This window comes from Peromyscus leucopus, chromosome 19, assembly GCF_004664715.2.
Source record: "Peromyscus leucopus breed LL Stock chromosome 19, UCI_PerLeu_2.1, whole genome shotgun sequence".
NCBI classification, from domain to species: Eukaryota; Metazoa; Chordata; class Mammalia; order Rodentia; family Cricetidae; genus Peromyscus; species Peromyscus leucopus.
In genome coordinates this window covers 3148080-3171041 of record NC_051079.1, presented here as the reverse complement: position 1 = coordinate 3171041, position 22962 = coordinate 3148080, and the positions used below count along the sequence as shown (strand labels likewise).

Genomic DNA, 22962 nt, shown 5'->3' with positions numbered 1-22962 from the left:
CAGGGTTCGCAGACCCAGCCACACGTTCTGTTTGCCCCAGAGTGGCTGCCAGCTTTCCCAGGGGCGTCCCTTGTCATCCCAGATTGGGATCTTCTGGAGCATCAGTCACAGTCGGTGTGATGGAGGGTTTAGGGTAGTGTCAATGCCACACGCCTTGAGCTCATGGCCAGAGAAAACCACCGTTCCACATCCCGCTCCAGCCTCTCTTGTGCTAGCAAACCACACCAGGACAGGAAGCAGGAGGAGGAGGAGAGGAGGAGGAGGAGGAGGAGGAGGAGGAGGAGGAGGAGGGAGACAAAGAGATGAAGAGGAAAGGAGAAAGGAAGACAGAAGGGAGAGTGAGGAGCGGCCCGCTCCGCCATCGCCAAGCCACCGAGAAAGTCGTAGTTACAGTCTATGGTTGAAGACAAAGTGTTAACTGAACACAAATATGCATGTAAGTTTTGTACGTGTATAGACATCTTGGCAAGTCGGTCTCTTGTTTGGTGATTTGATTCTATGAAACAAAATTACAGAGTAGTTGAGTGACTCAAAGTAAAAATAAGAACAGTATAGCCTTGTACTTCAGAAGTCTGGAGTCAATTAATTTAATGAAAAACACAAATCCAAGCCTGCAGTCTCAAGAACAGCTTAGAAGTGTTTTTTAAATTCATTTTAAGGAAGATTTTTTCAAACCTTTAAAGCAATAAAGGGCAAAGCCTTAAGGACAGATTATAGCAAAAATATCTGATGTAGCATTTGGGGCAATGTTAGTTGATTTTAAATACAATGGGTCATAAGGGGCCTGCAAGATGGTTCATCGGTTAAAAGCACCTGCCATCGAGCCTGATGACCTGAGTTTAATCCCTGGAACCAGACATAAAAGCCAGATACAGTCAGAGAGACGACTTAGTCAGTAACAGAGCCTGTCACAGAGCCCAGTGGCCTGAGTCTGATCCCTGGTGCCCACAGAGTGGAAGGAGAGAACCCCCAAAGGTTGTCCTCTGACCCCACATGCACACCCCAGCACAAGTGTGTGTGTGTGTGTGTGTGTGTGTGTGTGTGTGTGTATGCACATGCATGTGAGCATGTGTACACACAGTTAAATAAGCAAGTAAATAACAATAGGTACAAAAGTTATCTTTAAAAAAAACAGGTAAGCATAAGAGAAGGGCAGAGAAAGATGCTTTGTGGACTCAAACTCCTCCAGAATGTTTCAACCTTGAGGTAAGAAACTTCAGGGTAGACTTGGGCACCACCTCTGGAATAAACAGTGTGTTTCCTATGCAACTCAAACAACAGTTAGCGAGCATCATAGGATTCTGGGAAGGTGGACACATACTCCCATTGAGAGAAAATACAAGAACAAAACTCCAGCTTGAATGCCAAAGTCTGTGCCATTCTCTGTCCTCACACTCTGAGCAGAACTAAGGAAGAAGTAGAAGAGGAGGTGTTGTGGAATGTTATTTTAGGATGTGTGACATCTGTTTATGCTGCAGAACATTTGTTTAATGATGCAAAGCTGTGTTGCATTCTTTTATGTTGCGTTTAACTCTGTGAAGCTGTGTTACTGTGCCTGTCTAAAACACCTGATGGTCTAATAAAGAGCTGAATGGCCAATAGCAAGGCAGGAGAAAGGATGGGCAGGAATAAAGGGGAGGAGAGATCAAGGAGCAAGAAAAGAGGGGGCCAACCACCCAGCCACACATCCAGACACAGAATAAGAAGGAGAGAAAAGATATACAGAAATAGAGAAAGGTAAAAGCCCAGAGGCAAAAGATAGATGGGATAATTTAAGAAAAGTTGGCTAGAAACAAGCCAAGCTAAGGCTGGGCATTCATAAGAAAGAATAAGACTCCGTGTGATTTATTTGGGAGCTGGGCGGTGGGCCCCTCAAAGAGCAAAGAGTGAAGACAACCAACCACAAGGAGGTAGTGAGAGCACAGGACTAATCTGCCTAGCTCTGCCTTGTGAGCCTCTCTCTCCACTCGGAACCACAGACAGAAGCCAACAGAGCTGACAGCAAACACTCACAGCAGGGACCAGAGTCTGCTAGTGTTCCAGTAGCCCTGACACTCAGCTGCGAGCAAGCCTTGTCATTTTTATACTTCCAGCAAGCTCCAGTGGCTTTAGAAGACCTTGGGAGCAGAAGTCCAAACACACTGTGATAAAAAAAATAAGCAGAAGATAAATCTTACCATGGACCTATAGACTCTGACTCCAGTCATTTAAAACAGGGAACAAGTGGCACTATTGTTAGCATTCAGGAATTTACACTGGCCTGCTCTCGGGGACCTAGCAGGACATGTCCGCAGCAGCAGCAGCCACCAAGTAGAGCGCTCTCCTTAGGTGCATGCGCTATATCCCCTATAAAAGGCAAGCCCTTCCTGCCTCTCTCTTTCCTTCTGCTCTCACTCAGAGGCCGCCTCTGCACCTCCCTCCAATAAACCTCCCCTGTGAGCTCTGTTGCATGCTGTGACTTTGTGGTGCCCTGGCTCCAACCCTCCAAGGTTGCCTTCCATCGCTAAACTATTATACGCCCTGCTACCAAATGAACAGCTTGCCAATCAGTCAGGTGTCAGCTTTTTAAGAAGAAAACGTTAAAGCTGAGCGTTTCTTAATCTCTCCCAGGGTATAGAAGGATGGTGCTTCCTCAGAGCACTGAGGAGCTCATACAGTTTTTGTCACTTCTTGGTTGTGGCACCCCGATTTTGCATCAGGGGATCTGCCCTGCTGGCTCCATTCATGAGGCTCCGATGTGTTCTTGCTACTTCTGGCTCCATGGATTTCAGAACTCAGGCTTGACCAAGCAGAGCATCACAGTCCCAAGGCCATGGGACTGATTCCGTTAGTGCAAACCTTTGCGGGTGTCCCTTCTGATTTTCCAGAAGAAACAGGGTTGCACAGAGAGGGGATGAGATAGTCTCAGCCACTGCTTTTGCTGAAAGGATGGAGACTAAACAGGAACACCATGCACTCCAGTCGATTTTCAGAAAAGTAGTCTACCTACTACTTACTCCAGGAGTTCACACCTGAGATGCAACTGATGAAGGAGAATGGGGGACAAAGATGGCTACGGACGCTTCCCCATCCTAGACCCATTCATAGACCTGTTCTATTCATAGACCCCATCCTAGACCCATTCATAGACCCGTTCTATTCATAGACCCCATCCTAGACCCATTCAAAAGACCCTGGGATAAAACAAAATGGCTGCTTCTCTGTGTGCCAGATATTGCTGGCCTTTGGTTCAATTAGTGCAAATGATGTGGCCATTTAAATGGCCTCAGTGGAACAAAGGCCCAAGCCGCCTTTATTAACTAAATCCAGTCATTTCCTTACTTACCAGCCTGATTTTTTCTTCTTTTTTTCTTTTTTCCTTCGGAGCTGAGGCTCGAACCCAGGGCCTTGCGCTTGCTAGGCAAGTGCTCTACCACTGAGCTAAATCCCCAACCCCCCAGCCTCATTTTTAAGTAGGCAAAATGCGCTAGTTGGTTTTCTGCTGTTGAGACTTAAAAGAAGGGTTTTGGGGTTCAGGCCACGATCACGTGACCCTTTCGCTTTGGTCTTAGGGTGCAGCAGTACATCTCACATGCTCACCTACACCGCACACCCGTCCCTGTGTGGTCCCACGGGGAGTGCTCATACTCCCACTTCTGACAGCGACAGCGCATCTCTCCTCAGGTCACCGTAGAGAGAAAGGGTTGGCTTCTCCCTGTTCCTAGCCTCCAACCTGCCAGGTGACCCAGTAACTAGAAAGGGGTGGCTGAGACCTTCTGTGGCTAAGAGAGCTGAAGGCTGAGAAAGGACAGCCAACATGGCATGCAGACATGTAAGCAAACAGGACAAGAAGTGGGACCAGGATTACAGGCTCTGTAAGCCAGGCAGAGGAAGAGGGGCAGAGACGTCATGGAAGAACGCCAACACCTGGGCAGGTCCCTCGGCTTTGCACATCGGTGTACACGTGACCCTCACGACAATGTTACGTGGTGGATCAAGTATCGGGAACTGTACGTGTCTGTGAGGGAGTGTCCTGATTGCCTTATTGGTGTGTGAAGACCTACCCTAATGTGGGCTGTACCTTTTGGTAGCAGCCTAGATAGAAGGATGTGGGAAAGCGGAAGCTTTGATTTTTTTCCTGGCTTGGCCTTCATGCTCTCTGGAAAGTTCATCTACCCAGTTGCTGCTACTACTGGTTCCTTCACTGACACAGGAAGCTGCTTCTTCAGGCTTTCAGTGTGGACTAAGGGCCCGTGGCTCTCCGGGAATCCTCCAGGACCTCAGCACCAGACTGGGACTGCTGGGACATCCAGCCTGGTGGTGCCATGTCATCCCTGCCTCCTTCTGTCCACTGGGCGGGTTCCTGAACTCGCGACACCAATCTTGAGAGCCAGGACCTGAACCCAGGGAGCTGACCACAGAGCCAGCACCTGGCTACCAGAGAGAAGGAAGGCTAGAGAAAAGCAAGAGAAGGGTCTCAGAGGACAGAGAAATGTCGCATCCGTGTAGAAGGCGGGGCGCTGGTTAAACCACAGGTCATGCTGCTCCGCTGGGGAGCTCGTCTGGGCTTCCTCAGGAGTCCAAGCTGGGAGACTGCTGACCAGCATTTCTGGTTCACCCACTTACCTTGGCATATAGGGAACGAATAGGAGCCTGAGCGGCAGGAGGCACACCGGGGACCCTCAACCCCAGGGCGGCACAGGCATCGGCCATGGTCGTCACATATTTCTGGAAGAACACCTTCCAAGTGACAGTCACACCCTGCAAAGGAGGACACTGTCAGGGAGGCCACTGTGCCTGTGTGGACTTCCTGCTTCCCCTCCCAGACTGGCCTGTGGGCAAGCCTGTGGTGTACTTCTTAATTAGTGACTGTTGTGGGAGGGCCCAGCCTATTCCAGGGGGAGCCACCCCAGGCAGGTGGTCCTGGAGTGTGTAAGAAAGCCGGCCGAGCAAGCCATGGAACAAGCTAGTGAGCAGCACCCTCCAGGGCCTCTGCTTCAGCTCCTGCCTCCAGGTTCCTCCCCTGACCTCCCTCAGGGCTGGACCGTACCTGGATGTGCAATGAACCCTTTCCTCCCCGAGTTGCTTATGGTCATGGTGTTTTATCGGGCGACAGAAACCCCAGGTAAGACAGCTCTACACCATCACACCCAGCCGCTTTTGTGGCTGTGGGGGTTGGGATGCAGGTCCTCGTGTCTTTGAGGAAGACACTTTACTGCCAGTCTAGCTTCTATTTTTGAAGATAAAGAAGCAACACATATTCAGCCCTAGAGTGTGTCAAGCTTGGCTTTTGGGGTTTCTGTGGGATTGTCTCACACAATCTGCCTGGCACACAGCCTTCCAGCAACAGGCTGCTGCCAACACACCAACTGAATACACACCCACCTCAGGACCTTTGTTTAGACCGTAACATCCTATGTCTGTAATATCCTATGTCTGGCACATCCCTCCTCATGTCCTGGCACAATAGCTTTTCATCTTATTCAGGTCTATGCACAGCCTGCTCCTCAGAAGGCCTCCAGGTCACCGACTGTATCAACAGGCTCCGCCCCCTCCGCTCTCTGTATCAACAGGCTCCGCCCCCTCCATCTCCTATTCTCATCTTAGCTGCATCTTCCACCAGCTTTGAAAGCTCTCATCGGGTGATCACAATGAACAGCACTTTGCCCTGTGGCTCCTGAGGTCGCCACCGACCTTGTACTTTCTGCTCTGACCCTATGGACATCCTGAGAACACCAGAGAAACACAGCCAGGCCTCCTCTAGGAGGAGGGTCACAGCAGAGCGGCCCGCAGTCTTTAGACTGGAAGTATCTTCTGTTGTTAAACTACTATGCTTGGAGTAACGGTTCACTACATGGAAACAGAGGAGGGGAACCCCGTTAGCCCAGTACTTCTCCCTAAATAGTATTTCTCAAAATCAAGCTTCTTGTTCGACCCCACTGTGAATGCATGAATAGCCAAGCTAAACAAGAGCCCTGTAAGATGTATTTACAGAAAGGACACATGGGGCACAGAGCATGTCAGGAGCTGCATCTGTCCAGGTCTTCCCGCAGCCTACCTGCTGGGCAGGGTGGCTCAGCCAGGCCACGGAGTCCTGTGACGTCACTGCCAACCAGCCATGGTCCTGAACAACGGTTCAGGGGTGAGCAAGTTGGTTTTGCCCTTGGCCCCTTTTGGTTGGGGTTTATGCCTTAGGCTTAGGGTCCCCTGCATGCTCTGAACCTAGAGAGGGCCCATCCCCTCAACAACACACCTATACACATCCATGTAACCTGTACACATCCTTGTAACCTATATACATCCATGTAACCTGTACACATCGGTGTATTGTAACCTATACACATCCATTCATGTACTTTAAATCACTCCACATTACTAAAAATTACCTAATACAAAAGCTGTTCAAGTTGTTACACTATATCATTTAGGAAATAGTGGTAAAATTAAGTCTGAACACATTCACTACAGACACATTGTTTCCCTGAATGGTTTCAATCATACGGAGTCTGTCGATACAAGCACCGACCGTAGAAAATGGAATGTTCTGAACCCCTCCACTCCCAAAGTTCTTGTAAAATTAAACTGTCACACAAATATCGTAATGTTCTGGTTTCTTCTGGTAATGTTTTAGTCTTAAGTACTACATTAGAAAAATGACTCTACAAATTTGTTATTAGCTTTTTATCTGAAAGGTAAGGGTTTAGGGCAAAGAGGAAGAGGAAGGAGTTAGAAATTTTGTAAATTATTGTCTAGTCTTAACCCTTGTGCAGAATGTTTCCAACACTCATGAGCTCTTCCTTCCCAAGTAGAGGACAAAAGAGGTTTTTACATATCAAGGTGGAAGGTAGAGTGAAGCAACATTCCTGAGGAGGCAGAGGACAACCTGGCCAGGGGAAGGAGAAACAAGTGTTTTCTGTAGACAGAAGGACATGACCAGGGAGAAGAGAAGAACACAGAGGTTTGGTAGATGGTAAGGCAGGACTCTTGTAGAGTTCATCAGAGCCAGGAGTAAAGAGCAAGTGGAGATGGAGGGCAAAGAATCAGAGGATGAAGATGAGGCTGGAAGCATAAGAGCTCAGTTGTTAGCAGGACTATGAGAGGACAGTAAAAGAGGACAAAGAGGAACTGAGTGTCAGGACAGAACTGAAGCTATGGAGACAGGATTTCATCCCAGAGAAATAAAGTAGACAGATAAAGAGCTTGGTGTATCTAGATTTATCCCTGCCCTGAATGCCTGACGGAGCTGTAGCTGTATTGATAGAATTTTGTCTTAGCGGAATAAAGTTAACAGACCTAAGAGCATAGTGTACATAATTTTTTTTCCTTCAGATATCCCACGCCGGATGGCCGGATGTAGCGTCTTCCCAGACTCTGGGCAATCCATACTCCAGTGTATTTCCTAACCACCATCTCACACTTCCCTGCCCCTGAACAAGCTCCTTGGCCCTGCCATATCACCACCATTTACTGTTCTTTGTAGAGCATCTCTAGAAGTTTTGGTACCTGACAGCATCATTGGACCTTCATTTGCCTTCTGAAGATAGCCATGCACACATGTACATACATGCCTTTTCCCTGTTAACCTCCCTATGTTGGTTCAACTTTGAGGTTCAGCCACAGACTCTAAGAGTGCAGAACAAAGTTCTTCTTCCTCTGCAGAAGTGACCAAAGTCATATTCATGACATGAGAAGCTTGGAGCAGGGGCTGTCCTGAGTGTCACCCTGGAATCATTCTCACTGGAGTTACACAGGAACCCAAGCACACAGCTCTGCAGGCTGAGAGGGTCACAGCAAAGAACATTCCGCTGTGAACTGCAGCCTTGGGGTTAAACTAGGCACTGGAGTCTATGAGGAGCTTGGACTTTCCCTAGCATCCAAGTTCAGGGAATCACAATTTACAATTGAAACTGAAAAAAAAATCCCCAACTCATCACTGGGTCACAGTCATTTCCTCCCAGAAAAGTCCCTTGAATCCTCATCTCTGCCCAGAGTTTGAAGTTCAGAGTCTCATCCTTCTTTGTCTTACTTGGAGACCCTGGGAGCCATCTGAATTCTGTCTTACTGTTGCATTTATTTGTTATTTATGTGGGTGCATATGTGCAAGCATGTGTGAACCGCAGCACATGTGTGGAGGTCAGAGGATGAAGAACTTATAAAAGTCAATTCTCTCCTCCTGCCACGTGGGATCCAGACATCAAACTCAGGTCATCAGCTTGGCAGTGAGTGTCTTTACACACTGAGTCACCTCACAGGCTTGGCACCCTGTCCCACACTTCTGAATTCATTTCATGCTGGAGTCACAGTGTCAAGTCCCTGGGCAGTGACACAATGCCTCAGGACACAGTCAAAGTCCTTCACATTTGTGACAGTGAAGATCTTTCCAAATCTCCCAGACCACAGCAGACCACAGGCCCCTTCATGCACATTAGAAAAGATGCACCCTCCTCAAGGTGTCACCCGCTGTGGGATGATCAGGGGTCTGTCAGTGGTGATGTGCCCCTCGGTGAGGCCCAGCTGTGTACTGCAAACTTGCATGTTTGAACCTGGCTGTCCACTCAAATCCTTTCCTCATCCTCTCAGAGCCCTCGCCCCAACTTCCTCCCCCTCCACAGTCCAAGCCGGTGGCCTTTCTGCCACCCCCTCTCCTACCCCCATGCCACTCTTCAATGCTTCTTCTTGGCTAATTGCTCTTTATGCTCCAAGACTCATCTCAAATGTCTTCCTTCCTACTCTGGGGAAGCCATACTTCCAACCCACCTACCTCCTATCCCCCTTTCTTCCTTCAGGGATGGCCTTCCCCTTGCTCCCTTAGCTCTGGGTTCCTCCTGCTCGTGGATCTTAGCTGCTGCTCTTCTAACTGTCCACCTGTCCATGTCTCCTGTGGACTGGGATCTCTCGGGAGCAATGGGCAGTACATAGTACAGGGTAGGTGTGCCATCAAAGCTGATGCTGATGCATCAAAGACTATGCTCCAGAGTCAAGCATCAATTGCCCTCAGTAAACGCCGGTCCTTCAGTTCTATTTTATCGGCAGAGCCTCCGATGGAGCTATCACAACCCATTTGTCCATCTCTACGCCGCATCTGCTAAGCTCCAAGCCCTCAGTGATGCCTTAGCCCATCTGCCAGATGAATGCATGTGCCAGAGAGATTACCCAGGCCTTTTGGGGTGTTCCCTGTTTAACACATCCACTAGACCCCAGCCACTGGCTTGAGTCAGGACCTTGACAATAGCAAACAGTTCTTTACAAAGTGGGTGGGAGATTGCAAACCTTTCCATAATCTTTTCAGGAACTCTGCCCCTGTAATAATACAGAGCTGGCCTGTCTGCAGGCCTGACGAGCTGCTCTACAGAATCAGCCCAGATCGCCACAATTTCCCTGATAGAGTAGATACCTGGCCTCTCCTTCTCACTGCAATTTGAACTTGGAGGACTAGAGGAACCCACACCGGCAGTCTCATGTCCTTGAGCATATATTTTCAGGGAATAACAGGCTTCATGATCACTACTAAAGGGATCCCTTAGAGATGTGTCTATGACACACCTCCTTTCTACTAATAATGCTCAAGTGGATATATATAACTGGTCCCTCCATCTGAACTGGATAATAATATCCAGTTATGAGATAAAGATAGAAGCCTAAAAATAGTCAAATCCACATAGCTATTTGCCTAATTAGCGTCTCTTCTTCAGTGTCAGGAATCCTTATCAAGCACAGTCATTCCTTAGTACTTACTGGTGGGGGATTCCATGGCACTCCCTCCCCCTTTGTGGACTTAAAATCCTCAGATGCCCAAGTTCTTCAGCTCAAATGACAGGGTAATATGAAGCCTTTGAATATAACCTATATATGTATTTCCAAACACTTTAAATCACAGCAAGACTTATACCTAAAACAATATGCTTCTATACAGCATTAAAACTAATGATAAGAATTCTACATATATGCTATAAATGCATTCTTATAACATTTGCATGAGAACCTGTATGTTGTAGTGGGGTGCTATATGCATGCTACTCTGTGTGTGGAATCAGGAATATCTCATGCTGGTGTTTACCTTCCACCTTCTTGAGGACAGAGCCTCATCTCTGTATACCACACTGGCCTATGAGCTCCAAGGGATTCCATTGTTTCTACCTCCTGTCTCACCATAGGAACATTGGGATGTGAGATGCTGTGCCAACACTACACATAGCCTGGAGATCCAAACTCATGTTTCTGCTTGTATGGCATGCACTCTACCCACTGAGACATCCCTCAAGATGCATTCTTAAAAAATATATTTTTGAATATACTTTAAATATATATATATATATTTAAAACATATATTCAGTAGGTATGCAGATGAGATTGAATACCAATGGACAGGATTTTCTAGACTAATTGTCTCAGTCTTAGCTGGTAATAGGAGTCTCTAGTAAAATACTTTAGCTTGGGTATAGAAGTGCACATTCAGGGACTCTGATGTGGTCCTGGGTGCAAGTGTTATAGCTCTGGAGGGAAATGCACCCTGACTGTCAGAAGTCAGGCTGTACCTGCATCTGTGAAGGGAAGGTATCTGTAAAGGGAAGGTATCCTGGATACCTACAGCTGTGAGGAGAAAGGTATCTTGACTTGTCGAGAAGTCAGGCTATACTGAAGCTGGGGTCCGCTGTGGGATGGTCTTCCCACAGGATGTGGCAATTCTGCTCCTCTCCCAGAGAGAGCCATTACAGCTGAGCTCTGCTCTGCTTCCTTAAGGGGGTTTCCCAGCAGAGAAATCCATTGCTTCTCTGCTCCACTCCACTTGGGAGTTTCCTAGCAGAGATTCTGCTCTGTTCTGGCAAAAGAAGGTCTTCACCCAAAACTCTTTGAAGAGATTTATTTGGGAGGGAGAAATCCAGGAGAGTGGCTGCCTCTGCCAGAGTGAAGGACAGTTACTAACTGAACAGGCACAGGGCTTATATAGGGCTTCTTAGGGGCGGAGTTTTCCCAGGGAGAAGATTTGCAGGGTGGGAATTAGATTTCGATCCCCTTGAGCTTGGGCAAGCTCAGATTGGCTAGATTTCCTGCTCAGGGATTGGCTGGTTTTGAGGTCAGGGATTGGTTGGTTTTCCTGCTCAGGGATTGGTTGGTTTCATGAACAGTTGATCAGGGGCAGATTTGGCTCTGGTCCAGAGCCAAAGTGTGTTTCTTTGGCTCTGGTTTCAGGGTCAGGGTGGGTTTCTTTGGCTAGTCCATTTTACCCTACACTGGGGGTCTGTAAACTTTTGGATGAGAGCCAAATATACCCGTTTTTAGAAAAATAAATTTTATTGGAACACAGCCCAATGCTTTCGCTTGCATATTAGCTGTGGCCCCCTCAACAGCAGTTGAGGACATGTGACAGGATCCACCAATCCCCAAAGCCCAGAAGTTGTTCCTATCCGATCCTTCACAGCAAAGCTTGACAACTGCCAGACAGGAGCTTCTCTGGGCTGAGTCAATGTTCCTTAATGAGAAGCATCCAGAGTCAGGACAAGTCTCCAGCCTAGGCTCTATCCCCGAAAACCTACATCAAGACCCTGAGCGACAGGCAGGAATAAAAAACAATTTTTTAAAGCACATGCTTAGTTAAGAACTGCTATACTCAAGGACACACAATCTTCTCCAGGCCTCAGAGGTTAGAATTCTCAGGGGTAGGAAGGAGTCCAGTTCATCCAGTGCTCTGCATTTGCTGGTAGCTTATAAATTTGTACTTCTAATATGCTCTACCAATAATTAAGTCCCAAACTTGGTGTTTTTAAAATGTATTAATAGGGCAAGGCAGATCAGTTGGTAAAGTGTGTGCTGCGCACCCACGAGGGCCTGACTATGATCCTCAACACCCATGTAAAATTCCAGGCACAGAAGCATGTACTTATAACCCCAATGCTGGGCAGATGGAGATGAGAGGGTCGGGTCCCAGGGGTCTGCTGGCCAGTCAGTCTAGCCAAATTGGTGACCTCCAGGTTCAGGAAGAGACCTTGTTTCAAAAATAAGGTGAAAAGCTACTGAGAAAGATATGCTTGGCCAATCTCTGGCTTCCAGATGCGTGTGTACAGATTGGTATAGACATACATCACAAAACCAATAATTAAAATGAATTAATAAGTCAGCAAACTGAGGTGGATCACTGTGTTTGAATTCTCCAGCTTTACTGTGCTAACACTTACTCTCCACCAGGCTGTGTTCCAAGGTTTCCCTAGCATTTTGTGGCAGATATCTGAACTTCTCTACATGTTCAGTTAACCCTCTTTTCCTGAGGTCACCACAAGCCTCTTTGGAGAGAAGAAGAAGTAGAGTAACGAAGAGATTACTATTACGGACTATAGATGGGAGATCTAAACATTCTGGGGAGAGAAACCAGAGCTGTGTATTGCCAAGGCTCTAGGTTCCACTCTAGTTCATTTACAAATGTTTAAGAAAACACTGGCTGATTCCCACCGTGGGCATCATGCCACAGACCCTCCGCACTAAGAGGATTACAAGCCAAGCCAGGAATACCCACCCTCCTCCGGCCCTCCTCACAGGCACATGGAGACCTGGCCGGTCAGAGGCGTGGGTAGAGCAGGAGGCAGGGGTAAGGCAGGGAGGCAGATGAAGCCAATTGTAACTGACTTTGAGGGAGCCCCAGTGCCGCCCAGCAGTCCTGGGACGTTCCCTGAGCTCACACCCCTGGATGACTCTCACGCCTCCTCCCTCCACACAAAGTCCTCTTCACCTTCCTCACTGCCCGCTCTAACACGCGTGCTGCTTATTTCAGAGAGCAAACAGAGCACAGGGCGCTTCCACAAGTCTCCATGGTTACCCCCGCCTGTGCCTCTCCCCTGCATGCAGACTACATTTGGTCAGGAGCCTTTTGGGTTCAATAAAAGGTAGCTTCTCCCTTCTGTGTGTACAGACAGCCCCAAGGTCCTGGAGACAACCCGAGTCTTCTCTTCCTCACATACTCTGTTCCTAATGTAGAACTTGTTAGGATCCTGCTCTCACTCCTGTACATGCGCAGCTCGGGGTCTTACATCATCAGAAGGCACTGGCGACTACGTATGCACCTTAAAAAGCCGGATGCAGACCCCAGTTCTCTCTCTGCTCTCTCTCTCTGTTCCCTGCTCTGCTCTGCCCCCCCCCCCATCTTTCTCTCCAGGCCTGGCTCTCTTCTTTCTCCTCCCCCACTTTCCCTCCTAATAAAGCTCTAAAAACTAACACTGGGTTCTGTCGTGACCATGACCTTTCCACATGGTAACCAGCGCCGCCACCAGCCCCGTTTATCTTTCAGAAATCCCCCTTCAAGTCTGTCTGGTTCTCTCTGTGGAAGACACTCATCTCCTGTTCCTCTGGGGATGCCACTTGGGTCTCAGCCACCATCATTTCCTCCTAAGTGACTGCAATGGCTCCCCATTGGGTCTCTGCACCCCTTCTCCCCTGTAATTTGTTCTCAGGACAGCACCCAGAAGGGTCCTTACATGTAACGTCTCTCTGTGCAAAACCCCTGTCTCATTCCAAACAAACACTAAATGTTTCACAGTGGCTGGTAACGGCTTGTCCTAAGGCCCGGCACTTCCCTTCCTGGCCACTCGTCCCTCATCTCACTGTCACACCTCTGGGATTTTGCTTACTGGACAGTCCTGTCCTAAGGACTATGTACTCCCTCTTTCCCATGCCTGACTATTTCAGTTGATAAGCCTCCCTTTCCCAGCCTCCCCCTCTGACATAATTTCACCTCCGGCCCTCCACATGCAGCAGACCCCGACTACTGCATGACCACAGAACCTCAGCCAGGATGCAGAGGGGCTGTGATGCCTCACACCTCACACACATGCCCTTCCCACTCCCGTCCTCTGTTTCCTGGAACCCCCTCCCAGATACAGTACTTGCACTAAGTTCGTGTGGGTGGGACAGGTGGCTCAGTAGGGCAGGAAGGTCACTATGAAAGGATTTTGAGCCAACTGGCAATCTATAATCCAAGCTCTACCCAGTACCCTGAATTGGGCAGTGCCCTTTCAAAAGATAGACTCCGACTGGGAATGGCCAGGAGACTCTGCAAAAGCCCCATGGTGCCCCACGGCACTCCGGAACTTCACTTGGCCGTGGCAGTGTGCTCAGAAACCAGGAAGGGAATGGAACATAGTATTTTCGTTGACATTAAACCCAAAAGAGGCTACTTGCCTTTTATATTGCCAGCTACCGGGTCTTCTGGACTCAGAGTGTAAACGGGAGAGACTGGAATTCCTATAAAATAATTTATTTAAAAACACAGATTATAGAGATAGTAGCATGAACCACCAAGTTGCATTAAGCAGGAAGAAGCCCCCTCCTTCAGTGAAAAGCCACACATAGAGACTGAATTAAGGAAAGGCCCTGCACTCTCCATGGCCAACACGCCTCATAACTGAAGCGAGGGTGCTTAGCTGATTAGCAAAAGGAAATGGGGGGCATTTTATACTCACAATTGCTAAATCACTCATAACAGTTAAACCCAAAGAATAGCTATGCCTAAACAAGAATAGCACTTATGGTTATTTTTTAAACAGAAATTTTACTGTTTTTTTTTTAAGTAAAACCGAGAGTAGCTTTGAAAGATTTTCTTCTAAGTTTTTCTCTGAATTTTTGCTTACTCCATTACAAAAAAAAATTGAAGTGTCCTCTTCTTTTTCCAACTGAAAAAGCAGGGCCAGTTTCTATAGAACCTTCCCACAGTCCCAGATTCTAAATGGGCAAGCGCTTGGAACAGAGTCAATGGCTTCAGACATTGTTCCCTAAACTATAGTTGATTATCCAGAGTAGGAACGTCTCCACAGTGAAACGGCCACTGCTTAATCACCATTCTAGGATGACATTCTAGGACAGCACGTATACACTGAACAGGCCGTCCCAGGTCCCCACTTCTCCCACCACATTCTTCCAAGACAGAATACATCACGCTTCTCCTGAGAGAGAACATACATACATACATACATACATACATACATACATACATACAAACATACATATATTTTTCCTCATGAATATGTTAAAATATTCATTCAGATCTTTGTAGTGGGGTGGAGGAGACGAGGGCCCCGACAGCTGCCCTCTTGTGCACTGGAGAAGAGAAAACACATCTTCTTGCCCCCAACCCTGCAAAGAATGATACACTAGGTCTATGAAGTCACACTCATGGGTTACTATCAAGTTGAATCTCACGGTATTTGAGCCCTTGACCTATTAAAATGGCAATGTCTACTGTACAATGCCAAGCTAAACATAATTCTAAAATTTGACTTTGAGACCTAGGGAAATGCTTTCATGTAAATGCAACCTACTTGGTCCTGTTTCTAGCCCCTGTACACCCTCCATGCTCTCCATTGTTCCCACACGGAGATTGGCTATGGGCCAGACAGGGGGTGCTCACCTACACCGGATACTTACTCAAGCAAAATGGAAAGTCATAGTAGCCATCTGCACACATTCACAGTTGTCCCCGTGGAAATTTGGCTTACAGTGACAGCGGCCTGACCCCTGTTCACAGTCATGTGCACGTTCAGGGTCACAGCTGCAAGCTAAGAGGAAAGATAATCACTGAGTGAGCAGTCCCTCAATGTATTAATAAAACACACTTGTCCTCATTCCTCTCAGCAACGTCCACTGTCTTACACAATCTCTTGTGCATAGTAAGCACTCACCTACAGCTAACCACCATGATGATGACTAAATCTTTGTGGACTCGTTACTATGCTGTTTTGATGTTAATTATGACAAACTTGAAATTATTGGAAACAGATCGAACCAGTTTAAAAAAAAAATGAAGATGCACCGTCTATTACAGGCTTGAGAGGTGACTGATTGACTGAATTAAGTGCTTTCCTGCACACTTTTGATAGCATTTTGCCTACTGTTAGGAAATACATTTATTATCATTATTATTTACATCTAAGAATTCTGGGGTTTAGAGAAAATATGGAGTCTCTGGAGAGAGCACAGCCAGAAAGAAGCAGAACCAGTAACGCAAAGGCAAGGGACAAAGGCCACCCTGAGCCATGACACCCTTGGGGCAGTATACACACACTGTCATAGGCATGACATGACACTTACGGATGCATGCACGGAGTGCATCCATGGGCACGCCATAGGGCCGGTAGTAACCCTTTGCACACTTCTCACAGTTCACGCCCGCTGTGTTGTGCTAGAGGAAAGAGAAAGAACAAACTTACAAAGGACGCCAGAGAAGCCCAGCAATCTTTAGTCTGCGCTAATCCACCACAGAAATAATTCTCTCCTATGAAATCAAAGTCCCAAAGTCCTAAAAGCATCCGACTTGACCCTGTCACAGGACCCGAAATGTGTCCTAGAACACTGACTCGCCTTGACCCTGAAATCCCCACCACACATGTGGGAAAAGGAAATAAGGAATGTTCAATAAACTGGCAGCCCTGGCTTCCCCCTCTAAAAATAAATTAAAATAAATAAATTGCTTTAATGAACTTGACACTTGAGTAAGAAAAAATAATAACCCTCAATGTCCCTGTAGCTTTGGCCAGTCCGTATAGTGTTGCTCAGAAACCAATGGATGGACACTCACCAGCCCTGGCTTAGCTCAAAGAATGAGATGGTGCATGAGAATTAATATCTTTCCCAGTTTTGGAAGGAAAGCATATAAAAACTCTGTTTCCCGTCATTCTAATTTTATCTGTGTTTCCATCATGAAACCATTCTCAGGATATTTTCATTGTGTGAATGGACAATGCAAGCATGAGGCTCATACACAGAGCTCAGTTTTGAGTCGGGTGGCTTTTTCCAGTCCGTGGTTAATCCTTACAGTTGCCACAAAATCAATAACCCACACACATCATTGGTTTTCAAGAAATACACGTCACAGCTCAATTCCGTTCCCTCTCACCTGGAAAAGCCCTGGGACAGTGGTACCACTGAAAGGGCAAGAAAAGCAAACCAACAAGAATGAACGCAATGGGATCCACACGGAACCTGCACAGGAACTCAGGGAGAACAAAGGCCCGGTCTGTGTCCTCTCCCTGCAGAATTTTATTAACCACAGACCCTTGGTTTTTACCACTCTTGTCCTGTGGGCTAAAAATCTGAATCCACTTTAGCACCAAGGTCACAAACCATGAGGGCCACCCTGCTAGCATTCACATGAACCTTGTGAACAAATAAGAAACAGCTCCAGCTGCCCACTCTTCCCATCAAATGCCATTCACCTTCCATTCCATTGCTTGCTACTGTGGCTAACCTTGGCTAGCAATCCAATTACAGCAGGACCTGAGAACTGTTCTCTGAGGTGGGCAGCCTTGGCTCCTTGCCTCAATTCATGCTTGAATAGCAGTGAAGGACCAAGAGAGAACAGACACCACAGATAAAATAATGCCTATTTTGGATGGTTTTCTCCAAGGCCTCCACAGTAAGAGGGCAACTCATACCATTGGATTTGTGGAGAGCAGGGTCCTGGCTGGACTGAGCACAGGCAGGTCAAGACACAAGACTCAAGGTGGCTTCACAGGTTTACAATGGCGGTCTAGAGGAAGCAGTGGTAGTCTAGAGGAGGAGTGGGTAATTGAAGTTGGGCCTGTTCAGCATCAAATGAGAACCACAGAGACCCAAGCCGAGTAGTGTAATGGCGCCCTCTGTAGGCAAAAAGCCTGTCTCCCACCTACCAGCTGCTCTGGCTCCACCTGGAGAACAGGTGTGTGTGTGTGTGTGTGTGTGTGTGTGTGTGTGTGTATGGTGTGTCGTGGTAAACATATAGGGGTCAGAGGACACTTTCAGGAGTTGGTTCTTTCAAACTCCAGGGATTGAACCCAGGTCATCAAGCTTAAATTGCAAGTGCTTTTATCCATTGAGCCATCTTGCCAGCCAGCACATGCTTCATCCACAAGGGTTTTACAGCTCAAATCCAAGCCTCATGCTTGCACAGCAAAAGCTACAGACTGAACCATCACCCGGGTCCCCTGGGCAGCACTCTATGGAGTGCTCACCTAGAAGCCAGGCCCTGCCCTGATTGTCTGAGGTCTGGATTCTACCACATGGAGCTTTTCCAACATGTTTTGATCTTTAGGCAAATACTAACCCTCTGCCTCTTGCACTCAATTCCTTGACTGTACCTCCTCCATTACCTTCCATCTCTGTGAACCTCAATCACGTGGAGACTGTTCACTCATTAGCCGCCTTGTCCCTGAAGACCCCAGAATGAGTTTTCCTTACAAAGGTTCCACATAAACTAGACTTTGGTGCCTTCCTGGAATTATTTGCCCTTCTCTCGATTCACTTATCCTCCAACTATCCTGGGATCTTGCTCCTTACTAAGGCCTCTTGTCCTTCTGTTACTCCAATGCCCCCAATGGATGTCTGGCTCATTCTCTTATCTATTCACAGCTCATGAAATTGGCCACCTTACTTAGAATATCTTATACCCTATCCCAACAGTTAAAATGGGAAACCCAAGAAATAAAATAAACCAATACCAATAGAGTCTCTGGTAACTGCTTTCTATTCAGGACAAGAATCTAACTCTGTCACCATGACTATATGCTGTGGAATAATCCTATTGAACACTGTGAAGATGTTTTGCTCTCATTGGTTTAATAGAGAGCCAACTGGCCAATTAGGCAGAAAGAGGTTAGGTAGGAGAGCCAGACTGAGAGAACACTGGGAAGGAGGGCTGAGTTGCCAATGAGAGTGAGCAGGAGATGAACATGCCATGTTGAAAAAAGGTACCACCACATGGTAGAGCACAGATAAGAAATATGGGTTAATTTAATTAGTAAGAGCTAGTAGCAAGCCTAAGCTATCAGCCAAGCATTTATAAATAAGTAATCTCTGTGTGGTTATTTGGGGAGCCAGCGGTCCTGACTAAAAACTCTGCCTACAACTATCTGCTACAGTTCAGCTGGGTCTTCTTCAAAATTCAGGCTTAAATTCAATGGCCAGCGTAATAGTGTTAAGAGACACTGGCTTTGAGAAGCGATTCAGTCATAAAGGCTTGTCCTTCAGGAGTGGATTAAGGCCCTTAGAAAGGAGACCACAGAATCTGACTCTTTATCCTCTGCCTTCCACCAAGTAAAGACAGATTGTCACCAGATGACCGAACAGGCTGTCATCTTGATCCCAGACTTCATGGTCTCAGAACTATGCAAAAGTAAAAGTTTCTTCTTATGAATTAACCCATTTCAGGTATTTCGTTATAGCTGTACAAACTGACTGAGATACTACGTGATGGTGTCTAGGGACAGCCTGTGTGTGTGCTCTGAGATGATGGCAGATAATTCATCATTTTCTACTTGCAGACACTGAACAGAAATGGTGGGAACAGCGCAATTACTGCATTTTAGGGGACAGAATTTGCTGTAGGGTGTGTGTTCTTTACCAACAAACTCAAACCGGATCACCAAGCTGGCCGGCCCTGTGGCCCCTCTTCTCTTCCTTTACCAGTGAAGACTTTCACATCCTTGTGTGCATGGCATAAAATACAGTTCATTTTTCCCCAAATAAAGAACCAAGTGTCCCAACAGCACTTATAAAATGTCCATCTTTTCTAATAGGAATGACATTAAAATCAAATCGTGCCATTCCCATGAGCTGTCTTAGGTTGTTAGTTTCTGGCAGTAATCCCCATGCCGAGTCCATACCCAAGGACAGATTCAGAACAGTTTTGATTCTGAGAGGCTGGGTGTCCCACAGTTACTCATTTCTAATAATCTAGTCTCGTGTTCTCCGCTAGTAAGTTCAGAATCTGCCTGTCCATCCCCACAAAAGTCCTAAAACCACACTGAATGTATAGGCTGGCTTCAGAAAATATCAAGCCTGAAAACACTGCGCTCAGCACAGGTTTTGTGTTATAGATTTCGGTGTAGTGTTAGGAGTTTGACTGGCCCCACAATCAGCTCCTTTTGTGGCCTCTTGGGGCTCCACGTCATTCCGACATTTGCAGTCTTGTACCCTGTCTGGAATGTGTTTCACGTTTGCTTTCTTCTTGAATCTTTTGGAGTTGCTGCTCTTTCCAAACAACACAACTTCCTCATTTTTACTTAATAATGAGTTCTGGAGAAAGGGTGCATTTTGCTTTTTAAATATCTTTTCTGTGCATGGTAGGGTTTGGGGCAGAACAGAACCATGTGTTCTGTGGCTGGATTCCCATCTGTTTTACAAGGTGTCATGTGAAATACAGATGGTTCTGGAATAGTGAGACAAGTACCTTATTGACCTCACTGAATGTGAATAACTAGGGAGCAAATGCTGTCTTCATGGGAGACGTTCAACTTCATTTGGTTAACAGAGAGAGAGAGTACCTCTGAGCACCACCTCAAACAACCTGGGTAACCGCCAGTCTTCGCTAAGTACGTCAGTGTTACCACAAGAAACAGAAGTCAAGAAGGAGCGGATGCAGGCAAGCCATCCAGCCTCTTCCCCTTCCCTTTGCCTCGGCGTTTGTTACGGGAAGTTTTCACAGTGACCAGTCATACAAGCCCCGCCCACAGATCACCACGAACATCCTACTCTATTTATTTGACACATAATAAGCATTCCCCAACCTCTTCCTCCGTCCATGCATCAACATCTGACTTTTTGTGTATTCCCAAATGCTACAGGTGCCAGCCATCTTCCACCAAGTATTTAAGCCTGGACTTAACTAACTGGAGTTCAACACATGCTTGTGATTTTCGTTCTTATAAAACATATTTGGTACATACAAAACTCTAAATCGTACATTCACCAAACTCAATTTCTTATCTCAGTATAAAACAACACCTTACCTCAGAAAATCCCCATGTTGCTGCTCAGTCAGCCCCCCACCACTACACCTCCTTAGAGCTAATCACACTTCTGATACTTTCTCTACTAACTTGTGTTTAAGAATTCTGTGCCAGTGGCGGCCACACACATGAACCCTTTGTGAAAGCTGATTTTCCATTACCACACTGCTCCTAAGATCCTCAGGGCTGTGATGTAGCATCAGCCCAAGGTCCTCTCTGCCCTTTAGTGTTCTGTTATGCAATTGAGCAAGAATTTGTCTGTTGATCCTACTAATGATGACCAAGGCTATTGGAAAACAAGCATTTCTGGGGCTGGAGAGATGGCCCAGCCATTAAAGGTTTGGCTCACAACCAAAACATTTCTGTTTCTTATAGATAAACTGGGAGTAGGGTTTATCCCAGGGTAGGAAGGTGCATGTTTCATTGCATTTTATACATTGTTGGGCCTTTGCCAGAGCCATGGCACACCATTTTACATTTGTATTGATGGGGGAATGGTATCTACAGTTGTTTCACATCTCACTGAAATTTAGTTGCTAGGCTTTTTAATAATTGCCATCTTGGTGAGAGGTGGAGGTGATTTGTGGTTTTGATGGGCATGTCCCTCCTGATGGAAGCAGCTCAGCCCTTGACTGCCAGCTTATTGGTCATTGACATACTAAAACACTCGTAAGAGGCTGTTTGGTTATTGTGTGTATGTGGGGTTACCTGTCTGCATTTAAGAGCTTAGGACCTCTTTATTTGTTGTGGTTACCGACCATCTGACAGACTTCAGTTTGTGAATATTCTCTCCCTGTCTGCAGCTTGCCCGCTCATTTTCTTCAGTGGGAGTGAGCAGAAGTTTTTCACTTCAGTGAAATTGGATTTCTTCATCTTTCACGATTACAGCTTTCTTTTCTATGAAAAGTCTCTCACCTTCTGAATCACACGGGGATTCTATGTTTTTCTCTCAGGTTTTACAGCTTCAGCTCACTCTCGTCCATTGTTTAATACCAAGTCAACTTTATATATGCGAGCAGGGATCAAGGCTTAAGTTTTCCACATAACATCTTGTTTCAGAGCCGGCTGTGGAAGGCTGACTGTGTCCTCTGGCTGCTCTTGTACTTTCCTCCAGCTCCCCCCCCCCCCCCCCGACATAGTGGGGGCCTGTGGGGCCCCTGTTGTTATGGTGACAGCTTTGCCACATGGATCTACTTGAAGACCGGATTCCAGGCCAACATCGGTCGACACCTGCTTATGCGCGCATCTCACGCATCTCACCTGACAGTCGATGCAGACCCCTCCCCCTGCATAGGTGCCTTTGGTGTTCAGGCTCGCCTGCTGCTGTTCCACATCTGGGTCGTAGTAACAGTCCGCGGCATGCCCATGGCAGTTGCAGGCTGGAAGAAAAGCACTCTTGGTCAAATTACTATGTAACGTTAGTAAGCTCCCAGGCAGGATCTCTGCTCTGTGGCTTACAAGAAAGTCTGTCCTGAAGCACTAGAGATACTCTGCAGAGGATTACAGGTTTGTTTGTTTGTTACACAAAGACTGCTATATAAAAGATTGTGTACTTTTTGACAGTAAATGAAAGATTTCTCTTTTCTTAAAAGATATAGAATTATAGCTGCCTTTAATCTCAGTACTCGGGAGGCAGAGGCAGGCAGATCTTTGTGAGTTTGAGGCCAGCCTGGTCTACAGAGCAAGATCCAGGAAAGGCGCAAAGCTACACAGAGAAACCCTGTTTTGAAAAACCGGAAAAAAAAAAGAAAAGATATATAATTATAACAATGATGAATCAAAATACCTATTATAGTCATGTACACAGACTACTGCCACTGTTGATATTACTACAAACTATTGTTCAGCTCTTTACTTACTGTGCAGTATGTTCATATGCACTGTTGCATTTAATCTACTCTCTAATATAGGTGCCATTATCCCAATACCACAGATAAGAAAACTGAGATGGAGCAAGGCTACAAGATGATTCATAGCTACACAGCCCATACACAAGAGAGCCAGAAATCAGTCTTGTCTTTGTTTGATTCCAAATCTTATATTTGATTCCAAGCCTATATTCCAAATCCTATCAGCCAATATAGGAATTAGGTTAATGTCTAACTATAGATAAATCACACACCTGGCTGACTACAAATCCTATGAAGATGGAGCTGCACGTATTTTGTTTATGATGGAGCATGGTCCTAGGCACACGGTGGCACTCCACTAACCCCCACCATATTGACTTGGAGTCCTG

At 46.6% G+C, this 22962-nt stretch overlaps 1 protein-coding gene across 1 annotated transcript in view; it reads right to left on the bottom strand.

Moving 5' to 3' along the window:
* Lama3 (laminin subunit alpha 3) overlaps window positions 1–22962 on the bottom strand; it is a 226397-nt gene that overhangs the window by 141456 nt on the left and 61979 nt on the right. Inside the window, 6 exon segments of the mRNA XM_028876683.2 lie at window positions 4606–4740; window positions 14146–14208; window positions 15388–15426; window positions 15429–15518; window positions 16051–16141; window positions 21984–22102. Coding sequence (XP_028732516.1) covers window positions 4606–4740; window positions 14146–14208; window positions 15388–15426; window positions 15429–15518; window positions 16051–16141; window positions 21984–22102 — 537 coding nt within the window.